The following is a 24430-nucleotide window of genomic DNA, read 5'->3' on the forward strand; positions in this document are numbered from 1 at the left end:
ACATTGGCAGTAGGGGGATGGTTGGACCAGATGTTCTTGGAGGGCTTTTCCAACCTTAATGAATCTGTGATTCAGCAGTGTGCTTAGGCTGGATGCGTACAAATGCAAACTGCAGTGTGGATGGTTGCTTATCTTGTCCAAGCCAGGGGCTTGCTTCAACATGCAGGTATGTTTAAATGCTATTTGGGATTAACTCATACCAAAAGCAGTCAAGAGGGCCTGCTGCTGACAGACAGTCATTTCTTAACGTGCTTGAATGTGCCTCTTGCAGCTCAGATGCCCAGTGCCACACCTGGTCTTTCTGACCGGCCAACCTGCAGATACTGAGCTTTTGCAAGTAGGACTCCTCTGGGAGAAACATCAAACCAGCAGTAACACTATACAAGAGTTAATAGGACACAAACGCCTTTTTAATGGCACAAATGTCGCAAGTGTTATTAAGATCAAATTTTCCAGCTTAGACTCATATCCTTGGAGGAGTATGGGTGCATCATTCCCCTGGATGCAGAAGTACAGAACCACAGAACCATTCAGGTTGGAAAAGCCCTCCAAGATCATCTGGTCCAACCACCCCCCTACTGCCACTGTCACCCACCAAACCATGTCCCCAAGCACCACGTCCAACCTCTCCTTGCACACCCCCAGGGACGGTGACTCCACCACCTCCCTGGGCAACCCGTCCCAGTGCCTGACTGCTCTTTCTGAGCAGAAATGGCTCCTCATTGCCAGCCTGAACCTCCCCTGGCGCAACTTGAGGCCATTCCCTCTGGTCCTGTCACTGGTTACCTGTGAGAAGAGGCCGACCCCCAGCTCCCCACAGCTTCCTTTCAGGCAGTTGTAGAGAGCAATGAGGTCTCCCCTGAGCATCCTCTTCCCCAGACCGAACACCCCACTTCCCTCAGCCGCTCCTCACAGGACTTGTGCTCCAGGTTCTTCACCAGCTTTGTATATCTCTGAGGAAGCTGTGGTCACCCTAGAACTTCCCAGAGAGAGCAGGGTGGCTTTTCACCAGCACAATTGTTTTTTTATGTTGTTTTGATAGTATAAAAATTCTCTAGTATTAAAAAAAAAAAAAAAAAAAAAAAAGGACTGAAATATTGATTTTGCTGCCAATTTAAGCACTAAACCCCACTACAGTTTCACATTCCTAGTAGCAAGAATCCTGTCGGTCTGGACTAGCAACTGTATAATCCAACTTTACAGTTGCCTATGAGACACATTCTTCAACTTCATCAGACGCTTTCAGGGCCAATTACTGAAAACAAAGCTTATTAACTGTGCTTAGTCTGGAAAAAAATGGTTCCTTTTATACAGGATTAATTATTTTACATGTCAGTAACAACATACTTGAGAGGTTAAAGGGCTCGGGTTGAGGCTGATAATCTGTCAGAAATTGGTCCCACAGCTGGAGGTTGCTTATTAATGTATCTACGTGGCTGCAGCTGTGGAAAGAAGCAACTTCCAAAGCTGCTAGCCTATGCAAGGCTCAAAGTGGTGACAGCCACAGACTTCCAGTGTGCTTCACCAGCAAGGTAACTATCACAGTTTCTAGAGGGATGAGGGTGTGGTGTCCCAGGATGCTGGTACAAGCAAACAGCACAGTCAGGCAGAGGACTTGGGTTTCTGGTTAATGTTTTTTGGCCACTGGTTCACAGTGAGATCAAAGTAGCTTCATTGGTATTTCTCTGCCAACAGCGTAGCACCGAAGGCACTGCTGTTAATACATTTGTATTGGCCTGATCTGCTCCAGATCTAATCCAGATGGGCTTCCTTGGGCTCTCTTGGCCAGGCTGCAGTGTAGCACATCGTGGTGATCAAGTCTGGAGAGGCACGGATTAGAGGGACCAAATCCTCCTCTTGGCCAGAGACATTTAATAAGGCTCATGGAGTCCTTTGGCTTTTCTGTTTCTTTTTTTTTAATTGGTAACTGGACACAGATAGGCAGAAACTTCTACAACTCTGTCTCTTCTGAATTTGTCAACTCTTGAGCTGACCCGACAGCAGGTTTCCTTGTGCTCCTCATAGACCTTAGAGGGTTCAGGGCAAGAAAAAAAAATCTTCCACTGTAAATCACTTTCAAGGGGCTGGGTGTTATTTAGGTATTTACTTATCTACACAATCACGCAATTAGCAAATTTGTTAGGTTCACCACATGAGATTTTACAGGAAAAACAGGGTGAAGCGCCACATAGCATGAACTATAACACTACTGCAGAGGGAGCCAGCCCTGCACAGTGTGGACATGAGATCATTTTGTCTGGAAAATCAGGGATTTCTCCTCAAAGCTTGAAAATCAACCTAAATTTCTCAGTCAAGTTTTATTCCTTGTGTGGCTTTTGGGTCTCCCACCTGTCCTGTGGGTCTTCCTGAGGACAGAGCATGTTTCGGGGGAAGATACAGAGATGTAAAGATGAAGGTATGCAGTATGCGTATGTCTGCACGATTCATTTTGGCTGACCAACAAGACTCTTAAGGATGCCATTTACTCTGACTTTTCATCTGAAAGATGGCATTTCCCTGTGCCTCTCATTTCATTTACCAGCTCCCAGCACCCAAATCGATTTTTATGACTGGACAGAGGGGACGGGACCACTTCTGCGAGGGGTCAGATCGCAGGAGCGCGTCTTTGGGGGCCTGCCCTTGGTGTTGTGCCACGATTTCACCCTGCAAGCTGCACCCTCAGTATCTAAAGAGCTCTAAAACGGGGTAGCTTTACCCCAGTACCACCCCTTCCTCCACAAGGCCGGGCCCCCGTGGCGTTTTGATGGCGGGGCGGGCGGCGCATCCTTTGCTCCCTCCCTCCTGCCTCCGCCCCGCAGCCTCCCCGTAGCGGGGCCGAGCCGGCCTCCGCCTTCCTTCCTTCTTCCCCTTCCTTCCTCCCTCCCTGCCATCCCCGCCGCGGGGCCGGAGGAAATGGAGGCGGCGGGGCCGGGAGGAGGAGGAGGAGGAGGAAGAGGAGGAGGAGGAGGAGGAGGAGGAGGCAGCAGCAGCAGCAGCAGCTGAGCCCGCAGCCGGGCGGGGAGGGGGGGATGCGGCGGCCGGGGCCGCTTCTCCGAGCCGCCGAGTGAGGCCGGTGAGTTGGGGCTGGGGTCGGGGTCGGGGTGGGGGGGAGAGAGGTGGGTGCAGGGGAGGCAGCGAGCAGCAGCACCGCCGGGCCCCCCAGCAGCATGGTGCCTGCCACGTTGCACCTGCTGCCTGCCAGGGACCCGCTGCTGAGCCCCTCAGCACGCCCCAGCGTGGAGAAGGTGCCTGGGTGGGATGGCATTTGGGGTGCTGGTGGGTTAATTGGTGCCCAGCCTGTCTGTGGGTGAGGTGGGTCGTGCAGTGCTTGCAGGGTTTGGTGCCTTCCTGCTGGCAGGTGGATCCTGCGCGCTCAGCGGGGGCTCGGCTCTCCAGCAGCAGCTGTAGGAACAGAGACCGTGGGCCTGGCAGTGCCAGCAAGGTGGTGGAAAGCCTTCGGAAAGAGTTGGCTTCCCAAAATCCCCGTGATAACGTGCGTTAAAACATCTGACAGCACCCCTCCAATGGGCATGCAATAGGTTTTAGTCTATATGTTTTCTTAAAGTATTAAGAAATTGTCCAGATCTCTTCAGATAACAGAAAGGAGGCCTCGAAGAAAGTGAATGGGGCATCCCAGCTAGCTGCTGTTTGTTCTTCATTACAAGTTTGGGTTAGAGCATTAGTCACGAGCTAATGGGCGAGCACTTGGTAGTCAGAGGCTACTGGCGTGCAGAGGCTGTCCTGCCAGGGAGCCCCTGTCCAGGCCTGTGCATCGATTTTTAAAATTGTTTTAACTCCTCTGCATCTTTTTCTGTCATTCACATGGAAAGGATCAGTCTTCCCCGAAGTCCTAGTGTTTTTTCCAGCTAATGTTACTCTCAGACCATGTCCCGTTCCTTGGTTCGTGGCTGTGCGTGTGTTTGCTATCGCGTTTCTGCACGTTGCATGGGCTTCACTGAAACTGGTGTCTGGCTGATAGGAGGGAAACGTGCCAGTTTGGGTTTGAGCATGTTGTTTGGGGAAGGAAAGACGGAGTAATAGATGCAGAGAGAGTGGATTCTTTTTTTGTTTTTGTGCTCCTAAAATATGGAATTGCAATTAGACTGAGAATCCTGTGTATTGAATTGTGAGAAGATGGACTGAGACTTCAGCAGCTTCCTTGCTTTTTCTGCCTGCAAGGAAAAAACATTTTAGGCAGTAAGAAGTAAAAGTTACATTTAGAAGCCAAAGGAAACAATTAAAGAGTAAAAACAGAAGCTAGTATATGTTCACTGGAAAATAAGTAAAAAGAGGGGCAAAAGCAAGGCAGTAAAATTGGAGGTATAGCAGGAAGTGATTACTGTATGTAAAAATGATAAAGCTATCTATTAGGGAAGAAAAAGCTAGAGAACAGGAAACAACATAAATGCTTCTCTTAGAAATGTTAATGGTCATTGCGTTTAAGTGAGAATAACGATCGAGTTACTTCTCTATATCATTTTGAATAGTTCTGCTTCATGAGATAGATGTAGTTTTTGTTGAGGATGCTGGAAGAGAGCCCCAGTGCCAGCCATTGTAATCGCGTTATGATAAATCCTCTGAGAATGCAGTGAATTTGGGTGTAGATTTGCTGCGTGCTAAGTTGCTTAATGCTTTCCTCTCCAACATCGTGAAGGGTAATGATGGTGGATGTTATGGATGTGGCTGCAGTTCTGTCCCCGTTCTGGTCTCTGAGCCGTGTCCACAAGGTAAATAACGCGATGCTCTCAGGTGTCTGGAGCACAGGGTCTGGCTGCAGGGTCCTGTGTGTGCTACTGTTGTTGCTCTTCAGGTCAGAGCACACTGAAACTGCTCTCCCCATGTCGTTTAGCACAGCGTCTTTAGAAACTCAGTGCATAAATTACATAAGGAGATAGAGATCAATATTTCTTACTGAATGGTGCGTATCCATCACCATCACAGAACTCCTCAGATGGGCGGGGATGCTTTGGATGTAGTAGGCCCACTTCTGCCCCTTTTATGTAGAGCAGATGCAATGGGTTAGACAGGAGGGTCTGTCCCAGACCATTCAGCACGTCTCTGAAGAGCCAGCAGCTGATGGTTGAAGAGAATTTCCTTCTGCAGGCAGTGTCCTCTGCAAGCTGCTGTTAGTCTGCTGCCTTGAAGAAGGGTTCAGTAGTGTTTTGCATGTTGAATGGTTCTTGTGATTTTAGTAGAGCTACCCAAAAAGTAAAAATGTCGTTGCTACGTTTTGTGCCTGATGTCTGCTTTGCATTTCTCTCTTACCTGTGGGAGTCGGTAAATTTTCCAAATTGTTGGCATGTCTGAAAGCAGAGGTGGTGAGCTCTAGTGCTTGAACAGGAGATAGCAGATGTCGTGGCACACTGGAAAAAGAGAGCCTCTGAGATCTGATGGTTTCCAGCAAGGATCTTTGGGCAACTTCAGCATTAGTGTAAAGGTACAAAGAGAATGAAACTGCTTTGCTGAGCTGGAAAGAGTCCATGCTCTAGAACTCTTGTGGGATATGCCCGTCCTGGCCAACAGCTTTTGATGCTGAAGAATAAAGTGTCTCAGACATCACATGCTTAGTTGATAACCAGGGAATTGCAGCAGAAAGTGGGAGATGACAGTCATCATCTTCATGGAGGTCAAACCAGTAATTGTCTGAAAGACAGTTGATCTATCTTTTTTTACTGAAGTGTGGTGTTTCAAGAAGTTTTCAGAAATAAAATCTTAAAGGAAGGTGGAAATAAAGGGCCTTTCAAATCCAAACTGAAAAATACTGCTCTGAGGAAGTAAAAATAGGCCTGAATGCTGCCAGCCAAGCTAAAAATTGCGAGTTCTGTTTCTGTAATGGGAGATGCTCTGTTCTTTTCCTCCTCTCGCCCATTTCACTTAGATCCCTAGGTTCCCAAATCCATTTTGAACTGCTTGCCTGTCTGCACAGGTTTTCAGCGTACCCTGAAGACGTTTCACTTCTGTCAGCTACAGTGAGAACCCTTCCTGGAAGTGCTTGCATTGCTCGAAGGCAAAAGCTCTTTGGAAAAGCAATCAGCACCTGTAGCAGCAGTACTGATGTAGCAGGTGGATGCGTTGGAACAATGTCAAAATAGGCTTACTTCTGTTATTTAAGCTTTGTGGGAACGGAAAAGGTGAAACACTAGTATACAATCAAAAACTTAATGCAGATTTTGCTCTTCTGAGTATTAACTAGCATGATGTTAGCTGGGAATGAATGAGGGCCTCACTTACTGTCTGGCATTTCGCTCCAGTGGCTGTGCGGAAAGTGTGATCACAGGATCATGCAGGTGTGCTTATCTTTCAAGCTGTGCCTGGTTCCTTTAGGACTGAGTTTGATCCTGTTGCTAGGTGTGTGATTTCTTTCTTTCTTTCTTTATTTATTTGTGGCTACATGGACAAGTCTCTCAAGACTCTTGTAAGAATCTAATTTTATGAGATTTTTGCTTTATCACCTGTATCCTCAAAAGGAAGAGTTCACTGACATTTGAACTTCCCATCACCTGTGTTCAGCCCCTCAGGTGTCTTGCCTCTGCAACAACAACTGAGACAGCAGTGCTTTATTTTTGCAAGATAAATATTCAGGCCTGATCAGCCTTAGATTTTGGTAGGTAATGGTGTTTGCTCTTAGATTTCTATTTTAATGATTTTTTTTTTTTTTTAAGTTATGGAAGCTTAAATTTTGCAGTGAGGTTTTTGCAGATGCTCAGTGTCAGCCCCAGTTCTTCCATGGATGTGTTGCCCATCAGAAGCTGAATATTCAGCAAAAGGTGCAGTTTAAAATTATGCATTTGTCTTAATAGCCGGGACTTTATTCTATTCTCTAATTGGCTTCTTTCTAATATTGCTTCTTACTTTTTAACCATTAAAAAAACTTACCAGGGTTGTGCTTTCTAAACTCCAGCTAAAAAGTACTGGGAGCACTCCCCTAAACATACAAGCTGTGCAAGGTAGGCCGTACACCACGTGCTTACAATGCAGTGCTGTGTCCTCATCCTCCCCCCTGCTCAATTCAGTCAGTGCCTTTTGGTTCTTTGTGCACTAAATCTGCGGTCTGAGTTCCCTGGGTAGCCCTTCCTGTGCTCCTGGGGAGGTCATATCCATAACACGTGTGTGGATTCAGCTACAGGTAGTAGGCACTGCTGCAAGGAACCCCCTTCTGCTGGTTATGTGGATAATGCATGATGGAAATCAAAAACTTTCCAGTTGATCCTTTACTGGCAAAAAAAAAGTGGCAAAATAATAAGAAACGTTACTACCTTTAAATGTAGCAGCAGGTTAAGCTTAATAATACCAGTTAAAAACCCAGCCAAAAGAACAAAAAATAGAAGGAGAAAACTGCTGCTTTTGTTATGTTTCAGGACCCATGTGTATAATTACAGTTTTGTCATTTTGGTAATGGAAAGTGTTTTTCTGAAGTGGAACAAAAAGAATTAACGTGTCAATCTTTCCTCTTTCTGACAGGAAGCAACAACTTTATATGGCTCATGTCTGACAACATGCACCACCAGTGGCTGCTGCTAGCTGCATGCTTTTGGGTGATATTCATGTTCATGGTTGCTAGCAAGTTTATCACATTGACTTTTAAAGACCCAGATGGTAAGTTCAAGTTTAATATTTGATGAGAAAGAGAAAACTGAATTAGTGGTTCACACAAATACTCCTGTGCAAAGCAGTTCTCAGCACGTTACCTCTCTTCTTCAGTAGGACTGAGAACAGAAGAGATAAATTTATAGGAATAGCAGTGCTGATACTCAATTTCTGCTATTCTAGGTAGCAGTCTGCAGAACTAACGCTGGGTCTTTTTTTTTCCTTCATGGTTAAGAACAGAGGGGAATGGGTTTTGAAGTTCTGTCTTGTGAGGCCTACTTTTTCAAATGTATTCAGTAACTTCATCTACTAGGAGGAGAATTTGTGTACAAAATAGTGGTCAAAATGACCCGTTTAAAGATAGAGGAGGTTCTTGGGAATTAGAGTCCCTTTCCCAGGAGACTGGTTTCTGTCCTCTTGTGACTGCTTGTCCTGACACTTAGCCTAGCCACTTCTACCCTGCTTCTTGCATTCAGTTTTATCCTCTGCTGTTTGACTGACAAACAGCTTATAGGCTTTTGCTTAGCATAAGTAGCCCAGCTGGTGTTAAGCTGGAGAGGAATTTAAGCCATTTGATGACACCACACAGAGTGCTACAGCTTTCTGTCTATTGAGGAGCTTCTGTTAGGAGAAAAAAAAAAAAAAAAAAGAAGTCCTGCAGGGAGTTTATGGTGAGGGTGATGACGCAGCCTACATACAGTCCTAAGAGATCTGTACTTCAGCATCTTTCTGAGATATACAAAAAATGTGTAATTTTTGAAGCACTGGGATCACTCGTGTCATTTGTTTCATTGGCTTGATGGCGGATAAACATGCTAGGAGCTCCTTTTAAAATAGCATACATCTCTGTGAAGATTTATTCAGCAGGTCTTACAGATGAGAGCTGTAGGCCAACCTCATGGATTTCCTCATTTCTGTTTGAGCCTTAGTACATCTTGCAAACAAGCCAGTTTTATGTTAGGTAGTTAAATGTTCCGGTATTTCATGCCGTGCCAACTCTTGTTTCTGAGCTCAGGTATTCTTGGAGTAGTTATTTCCACCAGAAGTTGTCAGGGGAACTAAAATGTACTTAAAAAAAAAAAAAAAATTACTAGAGTACACCCTTTGCATTTTTTATGCATTTTATTATCTGTCTTGCCATTTTTATGCTTTTATTATCTTGTCATGCCTTTTTTTTTTTTTTTTTTTTTATCTTTTTCATCTATGCTGAATCCTCCTTCCTCTTTGAACAGCTCTCTGAGCAGAGACTCTAATTTCTGAAGCTCCAGTCCTGCAAAGGCATGACTGTGGTTAAGTGTATGGATGGGGATAGCAGCATTTGTGTTGGGACTGGTCAAGGGACGTGAAGTGAATGTACCAGCAGAGGTTTGGAGGAAGTCTGAACAGGATGGCCAGGTCTGGAGGAGCTCATAGACTGAATGCAATGTGGCTTGTCAGAAAACTTCCTTATTTGAACGTGCCTACTTAGGAGCTAGAACAAAACCACAGGGTATTATGAATGAAGTCTGTGCATCCAAGCATTGGATGCTAACCTTGCTTTCAGTTTTAACTTGCATTTTCATCTGTGTCCTTACTTGAAGTCCAATGTAGGCACACTTGAGTACTCCCTTAAAAAGGGACATATACAGTGCATGTTTTCTTGATCATAAAACTAAGCCATCATGGATGCAGATGAGGAAACTTGATTCACAGAAGAACAAACTATATGAAGGGAAAAGAAGTCTAGTATGGATAGAAATAAATTTCAGGGAGAGATCACGTTCTTTTCCTTTGTGGTTAGGGAAAGCAGCTTCAAATTATTCTTGATCTCTCTGCACTGTGTGAAATAAAGCTACAGTCTTCTGTTATTTTTTGGTTTCCCTGTAGCAGCATGCCAACCGCAAAAGATGCAGGAGGTTTTTCCTTTACATACTTCAATTTGGTCTCAAACTATTAGCTGCTCTAAAATAATTATCAAAGAACCAGGGTATTATCTGAATTGTTTTTCTCCTCGTGGGTGTCTCAAAGGAAGGCCATCATTCAGTAATAAATGGAAAAGGGATCTTGTATTCTTAAGTGCTGGCTAGAGGTATCACTTAAAGCACCGAGGAAATTAAAGATGCTCCTTAATGATGCTTTTTTGTTGTTGTTAATGTCTAAGAGTTTACAATAGATGAAACATACCTACTGATACAGGGGTGGGGAGAGCCCAAACCTGGTAAATTACATTTTTTTTATTTGCATGTGCTACAGGAAAGCTATTGAAAAATAAAAAATCTCATACTGTCATGTCCATATAGTTATTCGTCTACCAAAGAATATTAAATTATCATATATTAACATTTAAAACATATCCAAAACAAATTATTTTTTCCTGATATTTGGGTTTATGACTGTTACTCTGTAGGCAGTTTGCTTTAAAAAGACCAAAATAAAATACAGTGGTCGTGTTTCTTTGATGAAACTAAATTAAAGTTGCATCCAAAACTCCCATAGAGCACATACTTTAAAATATTCATAGCCTGTCTCATGTCTTCTCTAGTATCTTCCCATTTGAAAACAAATCCTAATGTTTTGTATGCTTAGTGCAGAAAGTGTTGTTCCATTGTGCTAGCTGTAAAACAGAAACAGTTCCCCCCTCCTCTCCCTCATAATGCTCTTATCTCTCCTCCTTCTTTAGGCTATGGTGCCAAGCAAGAGCCAGTAATACTGACAGCTGTGACAAAAGTGGAGGAGGCGCACAAGCCAGAGGAAGAGCGTTGGCCTGAAGAATTCCAGGTGCATACCGTTGAGATAAGGGCTACATGTATAAGGAGTGGGAGAAAAGGAGGATTAAGTAAGGGCTTCCTGTGGTTAAGGGAATTGCTAGTCAGGAATTATTATTCAGGCTGTTTTATTTGCATAGAGCCAACAGAATTCATTTCAGCTTCACAAAGCTAGTTTCTTATGGTGACTTTCAATCTTGTTTTATCAGAATGATTCAACCTAGTGTGTTTCCATTTCTAGCAGAAAATTTCACAGAATTTCACAGAATTTCTAGGTTGGAAGAGACCTCAAGATCATCGAGTCCAACCTCTCACCTAACACTAACAGTCCCCACTAAACCATATCCCTAAGCTCTACGTCTAAACGTCTTTTAAAGACTTCCAGGGATGGTGACTCCACCACTTCCCTGGGCAGCCTGTTCCAATGTCTAACAACCCTTTCAGTAAAGAAGTTCTTCCTAACATCCAACCTAAAACTCCCCTTGCTACTTTATCAAGTCACGACAATCATTTTTTTGCTAGCCTTTCTTATATAATGGCCCAGTCTTGGGTCACCTGTAGTCTGCCTTGTTATAGACATCAGGTTTATGGTCCTTGAGGAAAGGCCTGTGTCTTGCCTCTTCTTTTAGTTCCTTTTGGTTCTTTGCCCAATCTCTCTGATTCTTTTTAACAGACTCCATTTCTTCCTCATGTTTTGCACTTCACATCTCAGTTTGTCCAAAGTAGAACATGACTACAATAGTGTTCAATACAAATTGATCCAGGTGCACAACTCTGTGCTTTCAGAAACAAAGCAGAACAAACGTGGTAATTGCTAACTCACAAGGAAACTCTGAAAATTCTCTATGCAAATGTGAACTAGTTGCGTGGAGGGCTAAGGCCAATTTATTTTTGCTGTTGATTAAATAAGTAACTAAGGTTTAGAGTATTTTTGTAATGTAGCATGAAAAATTGCTACAAAGATGCTCTCTCTATAAGCATGGCACTTTTTGTTTTCTTCTGTGAAAAAAAATGAAATATAAGTTATCCTCAAAAACATTTGGGAGAAAGGCTTTTTTCAATTGAAAAGCTGGCAGATCTATGTAGCAAGTTTTAATATCTTCCCTTACTTGAATGGAAGAGGATAATAAGGTTTCTGGATCCAAAACTATTCCCTCTTGACTTCCTGACAGCATAAAACATAGAACAGTAATATTAATTCCGGTCATATGCAAAAGGAATTGTTTTGACAGATAAGCAATCTGTCGGGCTGTCCAGATTACGTCCTGAGCAGGGAATATTGGGGAGGAGTAGCAAACAAAAAGCAGGATAAGATATTTCTTTTCCTTATGAAGAATTGGGACAAAAAGTAAAATCATCCCTTTTTCATGTGGTGCTTGGACGCTGTATCTAAAGGACTGTTTGTGTGAAGATAGGAATGACAAAGCTTGGATATAATGGCTTAGTCAAATGCCTCTTAAATTTACCTGGGTAACAGTGAAGTTCCCACAGCACAGTGAATGTCTGGGAGTGATTTGTGAAAATGAGACAGAAAAAATTATTTCATTTTACAGTATATCTTCTTAACATCATACTTGCTGCAAAAGGTAGTGGCATTTAAGTGAGGAAGTTATGAAAGCGAAGAACAGTTTGACACCATAATGTGCTGTGCTATGCCAAAACTGTAAGTGAATTTTCCTTGTGTGTTAAATTTTGGCCCGTTTCTAAATGCGCATTCTCTCCAGCTGGCAAATTAGGTCAAAGCAGAAGTAGATTTTTTTTTACCCCTTCCTATTCACATGGAAGCATCATAAAACTAGAAAATTCGCGTTTAGCAAAGTTCATGAAACCAGTATTCTCCAACTTTGAGAGGAGCAATGTGGAAAAAAATAAAACAGGTAACTTGAACCAAGTTGCTGATTGTCTGTAATGTTTGCTCTCTTTGCATGGCTTCTCAGAGTAAAATTCAGCTAACTTCACTCATCTATTAAAGATGCTGTACTCATGCTTAAAGATGAGTCGGTGCAACTGAGAGACTTTAAAAGAGTACTATCTGGGTAGTTGGTTTGTTTTTCTGTGCTCAAATAGGGTTTAAAACAAACAAAGAAATGACACTTCCACCCCCGCACACACACAAGAAAGGAAACCACATTATTGACAGTGTACGTTCTGTTTTTCTGAAGACAATTTTAACTCCCTCCTTTACCAGATCCAATTCTGTAAATTAGGTAGTGGAAGATGAAGATTTTTTTCAACATAAATTTTAAATTTCACGTCATATGTTAAACAAGTTTATTCCTCCTGTCTCCCTATTAACTGTGAGGCAGAGGGCTTGTGGTTGTAATCACAAAAAACGGGTCATCCATTTTGGGGTGAGTGGAATGCTGCGTGTTTTTTGCATTTGCCACAGTAAGTGCTTGTGTGAATTTTTGTCCACTTGATCTTGTTGCAGGTTGGGTAAGTGAAAACATTACTGCAGGACTGTGAAAATAACACTGCGGATGCTAGAAAACAACACAGAACTTCTATCCTAAATAGTTCTTTCCCAGACAGAAGGGTTAGCTGCCTGAAGCCCCACCTCCTCTGAGACTAAAGCATGATTTCTGCTGAAAGTAATAATTCTGCCTTCTTGTACCAACCCCTTAGAAGTTTTCTTACTTGCTGTTGAAGCTTTGGGGGAGTTCCAGTCTTTGGTGAAGGCAAAGACTGGAATAAGACCCAGCTGCTCTGCAATGAACTTCAAGTTGTATGGAAATGCTCTTACTACTGTAATGGCTTATTTGTACCAATATCTACAGCAGCAGCACAGGAGGGAACAGTGCTACTCCTTCAGTTAATAGCCAGTCATGTTTTTATGATGAGCCTGGGAGTCATTAGGATGCATAGTTTGGAGATTTTTATGCCTTAGAATTTGATCAGAAAACTAAACTTCTGCACTCTTTTTTTTTTTTTTTTTTTTTCTTTCTTTCTCTATTTTATGAAGCCAACTGGAAAAGCTTTTACTGGAAATCTGATACGCCAGCCCCTGGTTCATATGGAAAGGCTTGAGCTTCTCCGGAATGTCTGCAGAGACGCTGCATTGAGAAATCTCTCTCACACTGCAGTTTCCAAATTCGTCTTGGACCGAATATTTGTGTGTGACAAGCACAAGATCCTGTTTTGTCAGACGCCGAAAGTGGGCAACACTCAGTGGAAAAAAGTCTTGATCGTTTTAAATGGTATCTACTCAGTTGTGGGTGTGTGGGCTTCTCTGCAGAGGAGGAAGGAGCAGAATTGGTCCAACTGGGACAAGATTAAAATGGATTCTTTCTGCTTTTCTGTACACTGATACTTGATTTTAGCTGCTCGTTCTTCACAGTTGCTTCTAGCCCTCTCAAAACATCTCTTACAGAAAATAAACCTGCTCTTTCTGTAGAAAAAAAACATTATTGTTTGGCTCAAAAGTGTTTTGAGTCATAAAAGAGTACTCGTATGCGTGTGGTAGGTAGAATTGTTTTATTAGAAGGGGCGATACTAATTTAAAGAATGTGAAATAAGTAAATTAAAGGTATCACAATTCCCTAAGCAATAATAATACAAAATCTCAGACTTGAACCTGCCAACTTCTAACTTTAGCTTATTTAGGCATGAGGAAAGCTAGTTAAAATTGAGCAGCTGCTTTAGGCCTGTAGTGCTGAAATCCTGTGTATGTGTAATCGCTGAGCCATCACGTGAGTTATGAGACTGATGTGTTTAAGGATATGCTGTTGTCAGCATAGGTGTGTTATGAAAGACTAAAAGAAGGAGTAAAGGGACCCAGTGTGTTTGAACAGCAGTCTGTGAGGTGATTACTGCTATCTGCCTGCAGCCTAGCACACTCTTCTGGTAGCATGGCGTGCCAATACAAATAACTCGTTTCCTCAGGGTTTTCTACTGCGCCACTGTGCACACACAAACTTAAAGTGATCGTATTTAATATAACACACCATTTTTTGACGTAGGAGATCGTCTTGTCTGTGCACCAGGGCTGCAACCTTCCTATGTATAGTCGAGTCAGTTGGGGCTCTTCAGTGGTTTTGCAGGTGGCGTAGCTCAGCAAGATGTGGGTAAGACCTGAACACAGTAAACACACGTTTCTTGGTACAAGAACCCTGAGAACAGCCACCTCTGCACTTATGTTCTTGTATTTCCTTTACCTTGTGTGAGGTAGTTCACGCGTCAAGGAGGAAATAGTCACAAACTGGCTAATGAACTGTTCCTTTTCCTCATGAAAACTTTTGTAGTAAGGAGTATGTCTCTAAAGACTTGAATATTAATTTCAATCTTGAGACATGGATTGGAGCTGAAAGTCCAGAAGAGGTATGGATGCACATAGGTATGCACATGTGTCTTAAATGCCTATGAAAGCCACACTTGAAGAAAATACTTAGTATGAAACTATATGAGAACCTTAGAAGTATCTACTCTTAGTGAAATTTAACAGAGGCAACATGCAAAGAATCGCTCAGGACAGGCAGAGCTTTTTAGCTGTGTTCAGTGGAGGATAACTCATGTCTTACCAGCTGGGTACTTGTCACCCTGAGGTTCCTGGTTCTGGCATGTTGGATAGTGATAGAAAATGGTGTCTCTGTGAACACCAGTCTGTTCTGCCTTGAGCTGCCAGTGTGCTAGTGTCTGCTGATGAAGGCTATTGCTGCAATTGTAACCTTTTCCTTTTTAGGTATTTTTTTCCACAGACAGAATTGATACTTGGTGGGAAATGCTTTGCATCCTAAAAGTGGTATTTTGAGGTTCAGGATGGAGAAACACATCTGTGGCACGGTGGGGAAGCTAATTCTGATACCGCTTGTACGGAACCTCAGCTTGGGATGCGTATAAGCATTCAGTTTCTGAGGATGTCTAATCTGACATCTGTTGTGCACATGTAATTCCCCTAGAGTACCAAAAAATATAATTAGAAAAATGTAATAAAATACTGCCCACTCCTCCACCCCCAATTAGAAAACCAAGAATCTGAGTGGCGTGGCTTATTCACTGCAGTTCTGACTACCCCTAAGATTTTTATTGAAACTTTAATTATCTGCATTATGCCCGTGGTAAGAGTACTGGAAGAGAGAATGCCATAGAGGCTTTTACCTGAAGAACTTGTTTTGTTTCAGCCTGTTCTCGCTGCAGGTTGTTTTTCTGAATTGATGCTGTTGTCTGAAGGTTTATTTCTGAGTCCAGGCATCCACACGAGATATTTCTCAAGGTCATTATAACTTCAAGGATCAGGATCTTCAAATTAATGCATTAGAATTTAGTGACGTTATTTTTCTTGTCGGCTTATGTGCTTGAAAAAAAAAAAAAAAAAAGAGTAGCTGGAGGCTTTCTGTTGTTAATTTTGGTGCTTTTTAATCTGTGTAATATTGTATGATTGGAATTTTTGTTTGAGTACAGTGTAGTCATTAAAGGAACTTCATGGATCCTGACAGCAAAGTGCTTTTGTGTTGACACGGTTCCAAAAGCAGCCCACAGCATTTATTTTTTGCTGCTGGTGGAAACTGAGCCAAAAATCCCATTCCTTCTTTGGAGTTAATTCTCAAAGTCTTACTCTGTATGGGTGGGCAGAGGGAAGGAGTGGGGAGACAGTGCGGTGGGGGGCTCTAGGCTTAGGTATAATTGCTGATGAAGTATTTGTAACATGTTTCTGAGGGTTTTCAAGCCATGTGGTCTTCGATCTTTATGGCATGTACCCTTAAGAATTTTAAGTTTTCAGCTTTACAGTTGGAATTTCTTATCATTTAACAGTTTTAAATATAGAAACCATAAACACTAAACATACAGGAAACAGATAAACCAGAGAGCTCTCTGCCAAAGGCTTGCTTGCTGGTGCTGACTCTGTTTTCCTCTCCCTTGAAATAATTCTCATGCTCTCTCTTTTCAATTTGTCCAGGAGCATATTCTTCCATAGAAGACATCCCAGAAAACATTGTACACGATCATGAGAAGAATGGCCTTCCACGCTTGTCCTCCTTCAGTGACTCTGAAATTAAAAAACGGTAAGAGCTGGCTTCCCAGGGGGGTGGCACGGATTTGGATTCATGGGTGGGATGAACAGTCACTAGGACAGTGAAGTCCACACGTGGAATTGAGGACAATGGGGTTTCTGTTCTGCCACTTGTATTTTTCTTTTATCCTCTTCAGTGTTACTGGAGCGACCTCTCTGCTGGCTTTGAAGGGGAACACCAAGGTAGCTGTTGATGTAGTTAGGCAACCCAGCCAACTCCCTCTTGGTATAGGGTGTCTGTAGTTCAGCACACACCTATTTGTTGCTTAATTCACCTTCAGAGGGGGGAAGGTTTAGTGAAAAGTTCCACCCTGAACACTTGTTGAGCAAATCTTGGATCTTAACGTGTAGGATTGTCATCGCAGTCAGATTCGCTTCCCAGGACTGAGCTGGGTAGGTCTAAAAAGTTACTGCTCCTTAGCCTGAGAGTGTTGTCCTTTCAGCTGAAACATTTTATCTTCCTTTTTGAGTGCTTGTAGCTCTTCTCAGAGTTAAAATAAATAAATAAATAAATAAATATTAAAAAAAATAAATAAATAATTCTCTGCAGTAGAATCTTTTAAATTATTCTGGCTAGATTTTGACTCTGTCTACTTTAATCTCTAGTAGAGCCTTTTCCATAAATAATCCCCATGGGGTGTTACAGCATGGAAAGAAAACAGAAAGCAAGTTGACAGTGGACACTTGCAAGGTTGTGCTTGCGTGGTTGCTGTGTATATTGAGCCATTCTGAAGAGTTAGCACCTTCTACACGAGGTGTCAGCTAGCAGAGCTCCATGGTGTTGATGGTCTAGTGTTGTTGATCTAGTTTGCTCACCTCTACTCTGGCTTGGTTAGGATTAAGTCAGGAGAACTCGAAGATTGATTCCAGTGTCTGTTGAGGCTGGAAAGTGTCCATCCGCTTACTTCAGTGAGGACTGGGCTTTACATCTCCTTTCCCTGTTATTTACTGAAATGAACGTTTATTTTTGGTTTACCCCTACAGATAATCTCTGATTACAGAATCGTACATTTCAGTGGTGTCACAACAAAATGTGAAATTCTGTTGAAAACTATTAGTCTCATTAAAATAATATTTTGAGACATTACTGAAAGCATGATGAAATTTCAAGTAATTTTTTTTTTTTTGTACCGAAGCAGTGATTTGTCTAACTACCTGCCACTGAAAAATGCAACCCTCTGTTGCATTTAGCTGCACCACTTTTTCTGTCTCATTGTGTGTATTTTGCTTTTCATTTTCAGGTTAATCTCGTGACATTAAATACCTTGAATTCAGAGCTTTCAGCATCATAGAAGATTTGGTCTCCTGTTTATGTGTTGAGACAAACTAAGCTCCCTCAGTTTGAATAAAACGTGAAATCTAGGAAGCACTGTTTATACTCTGTACTGCATACAAAAGCTGTTAGTTATAAATACAGAAGTCCTATTGATTATATTATTGATATGCTATGCAAGTGGGATAGGATTTACATTGCTTTCTCTGTGGTCAGAGTTTATATATGGTTTATAAGTCTGTGCTAAATGCTTCTTACATTTCTTTGATTATTCAATTTCTGTTTTTTTTCTTTCTTCCTCAATTTAGACTGAATTTATACTTCAAGTTTTTTATCGTCAGAGATCCATTTGAAAGACTTATCTCTGCCTTTAAAGACAAATTTGTGCACAATCCTCGCTTTGAACCTTGGTACCGGCACGAAATCGCTCCTGGCATCATTCGTAAGTACAGAAAGAATCGCACAGAGACCAGAGGGCTGCAGTTCGAGGATTTTGTGCGCTATCTGGGCGACCCGAACCACCGCTGGCTGGACGTTCAGTTTGGTGATCACATCATTCACTGGGTAACGTACGTGGAACTGTGTGCCCCCTGTGAAATTACGTACAGTGTGATCGGGCACCACGAAACCCTGGAGGACGATGCTCCATACATCTTGAAAGCAGCTGGCATCGACCATCTGGTGTCGTACCCCACGATTCCACCAGGCATCACAGTGTACAACAGAACAAAAGTAGAGCGCTATTTTTCAGGAATTAGCAAGAGGGACATAAGGCGCCTCTACGCTCGCTTCGAAGGCGATTTTAAGCTCTTTGGTTATCGGGAGCCAGATTTCTTGCTTAACTGACACCTGGGACGAGCTCCGGAGAAGCGTCTAATGGATTAATCTAAACCTGGGTGAATACCAGCTGCGACACTGACAGAGCTGAGAACGACCATTTGTTTTCCAGCTTTTTGACGTCGCTCCATTTTTCAGTGAGATACTTGTCATACGAACAATTAGGGGCTTATAGTTGTTGTTTACTGACCATATTTTCAATATGTGACATTGCAATCTGTTAGGAATGAAGTCTGTTATCTAAAACACAGAGTTCTACTTCTCCCCTCTTTCCTCCAGAAAAAAAAAAAAAAAGAGGAAGAACGAGTGGGTGACAATCTTCCCCCTCTCTTTCCCAGAGAGAATGCAATTTTAAAAACGTTGCGAAGTATTTATAAAGATGGCAATTCCATTGTAGGTTAACTCTGACATGTGGGTGAACCTGATGATTCATGCTCATGAGAAAGGCATGTAGTCCCATGAGCTATGAAAATTAAAGGCCAGTACAGGACGAAAAATTGATTGAATGCTTTACAAGTAAAATCATCTAGGTTCTGTCATGTGGCTGCTATAATAATAGTAATGCTGATCTAATCCCATTTCTGTTTGTCTCAAAATGAACCTAATTTGACTGAAGCTCCAGAACTGTTCATAAAGGGGCTGGTTCCAGAGCCAGTTGTCTTTCTATTTTTGTCAAGTGTTTACTGTACTTACTACTGGTCTGACGAGTCTCATAGTTCTACTTTTGATTTTCAAAGTACTGTTTAAATCCCAGCTGTGTAAATTATCAGAGAACACCAGACGCAAGTGGAGCATAGAGTAAATAAAAAACTGTTAGGGAAACCTTAGGGATAATTAATTTAAAATAAAGAATTAATTGTATTTGTGGGAGCACATACAGAAATCGAAGGTGATTTCTAAATATCACACACTTTAACTTATTTTGTCTTCTAACAGTTAAGATTAATAAGGAAGCCACAGAAGCAGGATACCCTGTAAAAGAGCTGCTAGAGGTTACTTGGATTAATGATCTACCTTTTTCTCGTATCCTGCATTGCTCAGTGTTCAGTACCTTAGAGAACAGAAAATTTCTTTCTGAAATTTCTCCCGACTTTCTTTCTCCTGACTGCTGAAGGAGGCAGTATCCTTTGAATCCTTGTGGTTTTTTTTTTTTTTTTTTTTTGTTTGTTTGTTTGTTTTTTCCTCCAGTTATTCACTGTCATGGTGTCCTGGGTTAAAAATGCCCAACATCTGTGTTACCAATAGGTGCAGTGGCAACCTGCCTGGAGTTTGAGTGTCACTGAGATTTCTGTGCACATTTTATACATCAAAAAGAAAAAAAAACAGAACTGAATGAATGCAGCCATAATATTTGCCCGTGCTTGCATTGTGTCTGGTAAAGAGAAGTCTTGTGTTTGAGTTCACCAGCAATAAAACTCAGCGTGCTGCCGCCTCATCCTGCAGCACATGGGAGGGACCACATACCCAAATTACAGGCACTGGTCTGTCACAGGTGTGCATGCGAGCTTTTGTTTCTAAAATCCTGGTCCTAAAGGATTGCTTTTCAGATCAGTATAGCATTGCAGGCTAGAAAAGCTAGTGGTGGTCAGTGCTGTGGAATCTGCTCTTGGATCCAGCCACAGTATGTTTTTGATAGCTCCCTCTGTCAACGCGAGGAAGCATCTTGCACTTGTGGAAAAGGAAAGTTGTGGCAAACTGATGTGCTCTGCTGTCCACAAAAACGAAGCCATGTTGTGGCTGGATGTGAGTTCAGAGAGATCTCGACAGACGAATTGAAATTAGGGAGACTCATTGACTAAGCATCATTAGCAAGAGAATAGTCCAAGGTGGCATAACAGGAAGGTGAGATTTTCTTGTTTTATTCTTTGAAAAAGCAGCAGCAGTTACAGTGCCCTAACTTGTTAGTTCTTAACCAATGATAAAGAGACGTTAACAGCTCCAGGTTTTTCTGTGTTTTTCTTAATACGGGAGCTTAGCAAAATGTATTGTTAAATGCATTTTGGAGCTAATGAGCTGATTGATTACCTCTCTGCCGATTTAAAATGTAACAGTGTGAATAATGTATAGTGAATTCAGGCCTTAAAGTTTAATTCTAATAAAGATAAAAGTAGAATTGTTTTCCTCTGGAAGCATAAGCTACTGATCACACAGAACACAGTTGTACCTGGTTTTATTTTCTTTGATAAGTTACTTAATGTATCAGTTGCTTAAAAATTGCAGGTGGAAGGTGCCAGGTAAGTATTAAGTCACATTTTTTTCTAATGACTTTCTCTGAGTTGAATTCCCTGGGGCTTCTGACAGCAAATGTGGCAGAGCTCCACAACGAGCTCTGGCAAAACGTCCTGTGCACTGCTCCCCCTGGATCTGTGCTCCTTTGCTTTTCAGGCTGGCCCTGGCGTGCTCCTCACCTTTTCTTCAATTCAGACATGAACTTTCTCCTTTCGGTGGTACCCTCCCAAGCTATATTTTATTTCTAGAAGCAGTTGTGGGTTTGTTTTTTTTCTCATGTGGCTGAAGTAATTAGTCAGCTTTGGTGCAGGTCAGGGAGGAAGTGCTTGCCCTGCTAGTTATGATGAATTAAATGCTTGCAGTTTGTTTCAACCTAATTGGACTTTCTTCAAGACTTACAAATTTAGTCCCAGTGGCATGTATGAATGCTGTTGGGACATCATTTGCATACTGCTTTCAAATTGCAGGTGGTATTTATGTCATATTTTTGGAACTGGTGGCCTGGATTGTTGCTTCTCTCTTTTTTTTTTAATGTTACAGCTTCAGAAAACAAACTTGCATTCTTACCTTGTGAATATCTGCCTGTCTCTTTTTGTTGTCTCTCAGCAGCTTTTCTATCCTTTGGCAAATTGGAAACACACTTTACGGAGGAAGATTGAGTTTTTAGAGAGAACGAATTGCAGCCATCTTCCCAAAAACAGGAGAGGAGAGAAGTGTTCTCTGCACATCAGAGTCCGTGCTGTATATTAGTTTTAGGAAAAGTACAAGAAGGAAACGGAGCTTTGCTGCTTCTGCTCATCACTGAACTTGTTTCTCAGTTTTCCTTCCCTCATGCTCTGAGTCTGCCCTCTGGTCTGAGCTAGCAAAGACCAAAATAGTAGATTAAAATGTTTTCCGTGGCTCCATTATCTTCATGTGCGATATAAAATTAAGAATACTTCTTGACATAAGCTGTTTTTTTTTTTAATGTGTGTATTCCTCTTTTTGCAGTAAAAGTGGATCCATCATTTATTTCCTTGTGAACCAGCTTAAAGGGTGATGCTGTCCTCCTTTCTTTTAACTTCACGCTACGGATTATCAGAAGTGTGCTTTGTAAATCACATGCCGTGAAGATGTTTTTCTGTAGTCAGCATACACATGCAAATTTTTATTTTGGGGAACTGTTCCTTGAAAGAAGGAGCCGTTCAAAAGTGTCCTGAAAATACATATTTTTCACAGGTAACCTTGTTGTTTTTCTATTCATTACTTCAGTATTTCCTCAGATGTCGCCCTGTTTGTGCTGAGGGTAACAGTTCCCTGCTGCTCGCACTTGCTCTGTAGTCAGATAAAGGAAGCCATCAGACAGCTCTGGCTTTATTGTAACATCTCTTCTTCCTTCAGGTGTTAATACGTTTGTTGGCTGGGAAAGCCACCTTTGATCTTATCTGCGCTCCAGAGAGTTTGTGAAGAAAAGAGTGATTATATAGGGATTGCTTAAGCTTACTTCTTAGATGAAAAAGGATGTCTTGTCAGTGAGTCTGTATCTGATACCCCTTAATTAACAGTGGGGTAAATGATCTCTCTACTTCATGGTCTTACAGCGATTTACACGGAAGCCCCATCCTATTATGGCAATGTGAAGGGGCCCAAAAGGAGGTGTAAATCCTACCTGTGCTTGTTTTAAATGTGAGGGTGTAAAGGAAACTTGATGTAGGAATTGGGTCCTGAAGATTTGTCTTGGCTAATTGCTTGGTACGTATCATCTGCAGAGGCTGCTGTGGTTCCTTCATGGCTTGCACTTGAGAAAGTCTCTGCAAAGTAAAGAGAGGCGTGTGGGTGGTGGAAAATTCCCTTTCAGCCTAAGTTAGTTGCGTGCATTCCTGAGCTGCTGCTGTGGGGAAGGTTTTGGAATTAAATTATCCTCTTAGCAGCAAAGCCTGCCGTGCCCAGGCTGGTGAGGGCAGAATGCTCCCTCCTTCACGCCGATGCGTTCTGCTGACTTTGGTGCAGCCTCGTATAAATCTCTATTTCTGGGCTTTTAATGCAATTGCGTGCAACTGAGCTCTTGGTTTGTTTTCCTGCGTGTGGCTCTAGCCTGGGGTGCCTTGTCTCATCGCCACCAGAGCGCCTTTGAAAGGTCTGCAGCCTGTTTTGCTGGGCAGCAGCAGAAGTTTCCTCTATGAAGGGAGCAGCTTTAGTCATGCTGCTGGTGGCAGGAGGCCAGCGTAAGATCAGAGATGGTGCTTCTCAGGGCTAGCTACTGTAAAGTCATTATTTTCCCTTTCAATCCAGGAAGGAGTGAAAGGGAAAAAAGCCGTGTGTAATAAAAAGAAACCCTGCTGGTAGAGATTCCTGATTATTAAACCCAAACAACATCTGGATGAGCAATGCTGAAAAAAAGCAGCGAAACTCGCTTCAAAGCCCCCGGAGGTGCTGGGCTCCACGCTGAGTGAAACTTGCTGAAGCTTTACAGAAAGTGTTAGAAAAGCAATGTGCTCCCCTGCCTTGTGTATCTGCACACCCGAGAAGCTGCTGCTGACAAAATGCACGTGGCAGACCTAAAACGTGAAGTATGCGCTGTAAATGTCTGCATGAAATCACAAAAAGGGGGAAAAAACATACTTCTTTTCCAGTGAAAGCATTAATTAAAAAATAATCCTGAAGGTCACACACTTGGAAATGCAGTACCCACCTAGCTGCCATATACACTGCTTTGGGATTGTGTAAATCATTTCTCAACAGCTCGTGGGACGAAAGTAAGTTTGCACACAGGGTGTACATGGACCATGCAGCACCTGCATACCCTCTGGAAAGCTATTTAATACTGAGAACCCAGCCAAGGCTCCCAGCCATGCCTAAACAAATGGATCTCATCTAGGAATAGTGTATGGCTATGCTGGAAGCTTACAAGAAGAAGAAAAAGCCTTTGTGGAATAACTAGCTCTTTCAACAACTACAATTTAGACACCTACTGGGATTTAAGAAGTGAGAACATTTTGTCTTACTGATCTTTTTTTTTTTTTTCTTCCTCCTTTCTGTAGCCTTTCTTTTTTATTCAGTTTTCTCTCCCTTGCCCTGGGAGGTCTTTGGATGATACGCAATAGCATGACACGTCGTTCTTCTCCTGTCAGTTGTGTGGGAGAAGCTGTAGGAAATACAAAATGTTCTCTGTAATTTTTTGGGGTGGACAAAGAGGAAATTCAGAGCAGAGAATTGTTATCAATCGCTTGTGGTGCTGGTGGTGAAACATCCAGATTGCATGAGCTACTAATTAGGTCTTTCATGTGTTAGTCAGGAATTGAGTTAAGGAAAAATTATTGCTGTTCTGTTCTGTATTTGGAAGCTTTGTTCTTATGTTTTGAATGAGTTCCAGTAAGGTTTTACAAGTAAATCTGAAATGTGCCGTACAGCAGCTTCACTTTGGATCTGCCTGTTCTACTCTCGTTCTGCTTTAAGTGTTGACTCAAGTAAGAGTAGACTCTTTGCGCTTACTCTCTTTCCCCTATTTCCATCTTTCTTTGAAATTGCCTACCTTTTGTTCCTTTCAAAAGGCAGCGAACAAGAAGCTGCAGCAAACATTCTGAAGAAAACAGGACGCCAAAGTGCGTCTGTACGTGTATGCTTCTGTCTGCCTCACAAGCTGCTTTCATCTGCCAGCATCTCTTCTCCTTTCATTGTCTTTTCAGTCTAGCTCTTTGCCAGAAAGCCTGTCAAGGTGTGTATTTATGATTAAAATTACACGTTGAGAAATGTGGGAGTAAAGGGGTTAGGGAA

At 42.2% G+C, this 24430-nt stretch overlaps 1 protein-coding gene across 4 annotated transcripts; it reads left to right on the forward strand.

Annotated features, from left to right (window-relative positions):
* Nucleotides 1-2940: 2940 nt before the first annotated feature.
* On the forward strand, nucleotides 2941-19776 carry CHST10 (carbohydrate sulfotransferase 10). 4 transcript variants are annotated; one of them, XM_082783885.1, is made up of 7 exons: nucleotides 3040-3073; nucleotides 6663-6767; nucleotides 7462-7596; nucleotides 10247-10344; nucleotides 13294-13528; nucleotides 16225-16330; nucleotides 17920-19776. In XM_082783885.1, the coding sequence occupies exons 2-7, from the start codon at nucleotides 6731-6733 to the stop codon at nucleotides 18455-18457; spliced, it is 1149 nt and encodes a 382-aa protein (XP_082640011.1). In that variant the 5' UTR covers nucleotides 3040-3073; nucleotides 6663-6730; the 3' UTR covers nucleotides 18458-19776. The 4 variants fall into 4 exon arrangements, with proteins under 4 accessions (XP_082640012.1, XP_082640011.1, XP_082640013.1 ...); XM_082783887.1 differs by lacking the exon at nucleotides 6663-6767 and adding an exon at nucleotides 6511-6604 and having other exon boundaries at nucleotides 3045-3073; XM_082783886.1 differs by lacking the exon at nucleotides 6663-6767 and having other exon boundaries at nucleotides 2941-3073.
* The last annotated feature ends 4654 nt before the right edge of the window (nucleotides 19777-24430 follow it).

This window comes from Aythya marila (genome assembly GCF_965140915.1).
Source record: "Aythya marila genome assembly, chromosome: 1".
Taxonomy (NCBI): domain Eukaryota; kingdom Metazoa; phylum Chordata; class Aves; order Anseriformes; family Anatidae; genus Aythya; species Aythya marila.

Excerpts from the sequence above, each read along its gene's own strand:
- CHST10 (XM_082783885.1), top strand. The coding sequence starts at position 6,731 with ATGTGTTGCCCATCAGAAGCTGAATATTCAGCAAAAG. Across the intron at positions 6,768-7,461 it reads AGCTGAATATTCAGCAAAAG|GAAGCAACAACTTTATATGG; the intron begins GTGCAGTTTAAA and ends TCTTTCTGACAG. Across the intron at positions 7,597-10,246 it reads GACTTTTAAAGACCCAGATG|GCTATGGTGCCAAGCAAGAG; the intron begins GTAAGTTCAAGT and ends CTCCTTCTTTAG.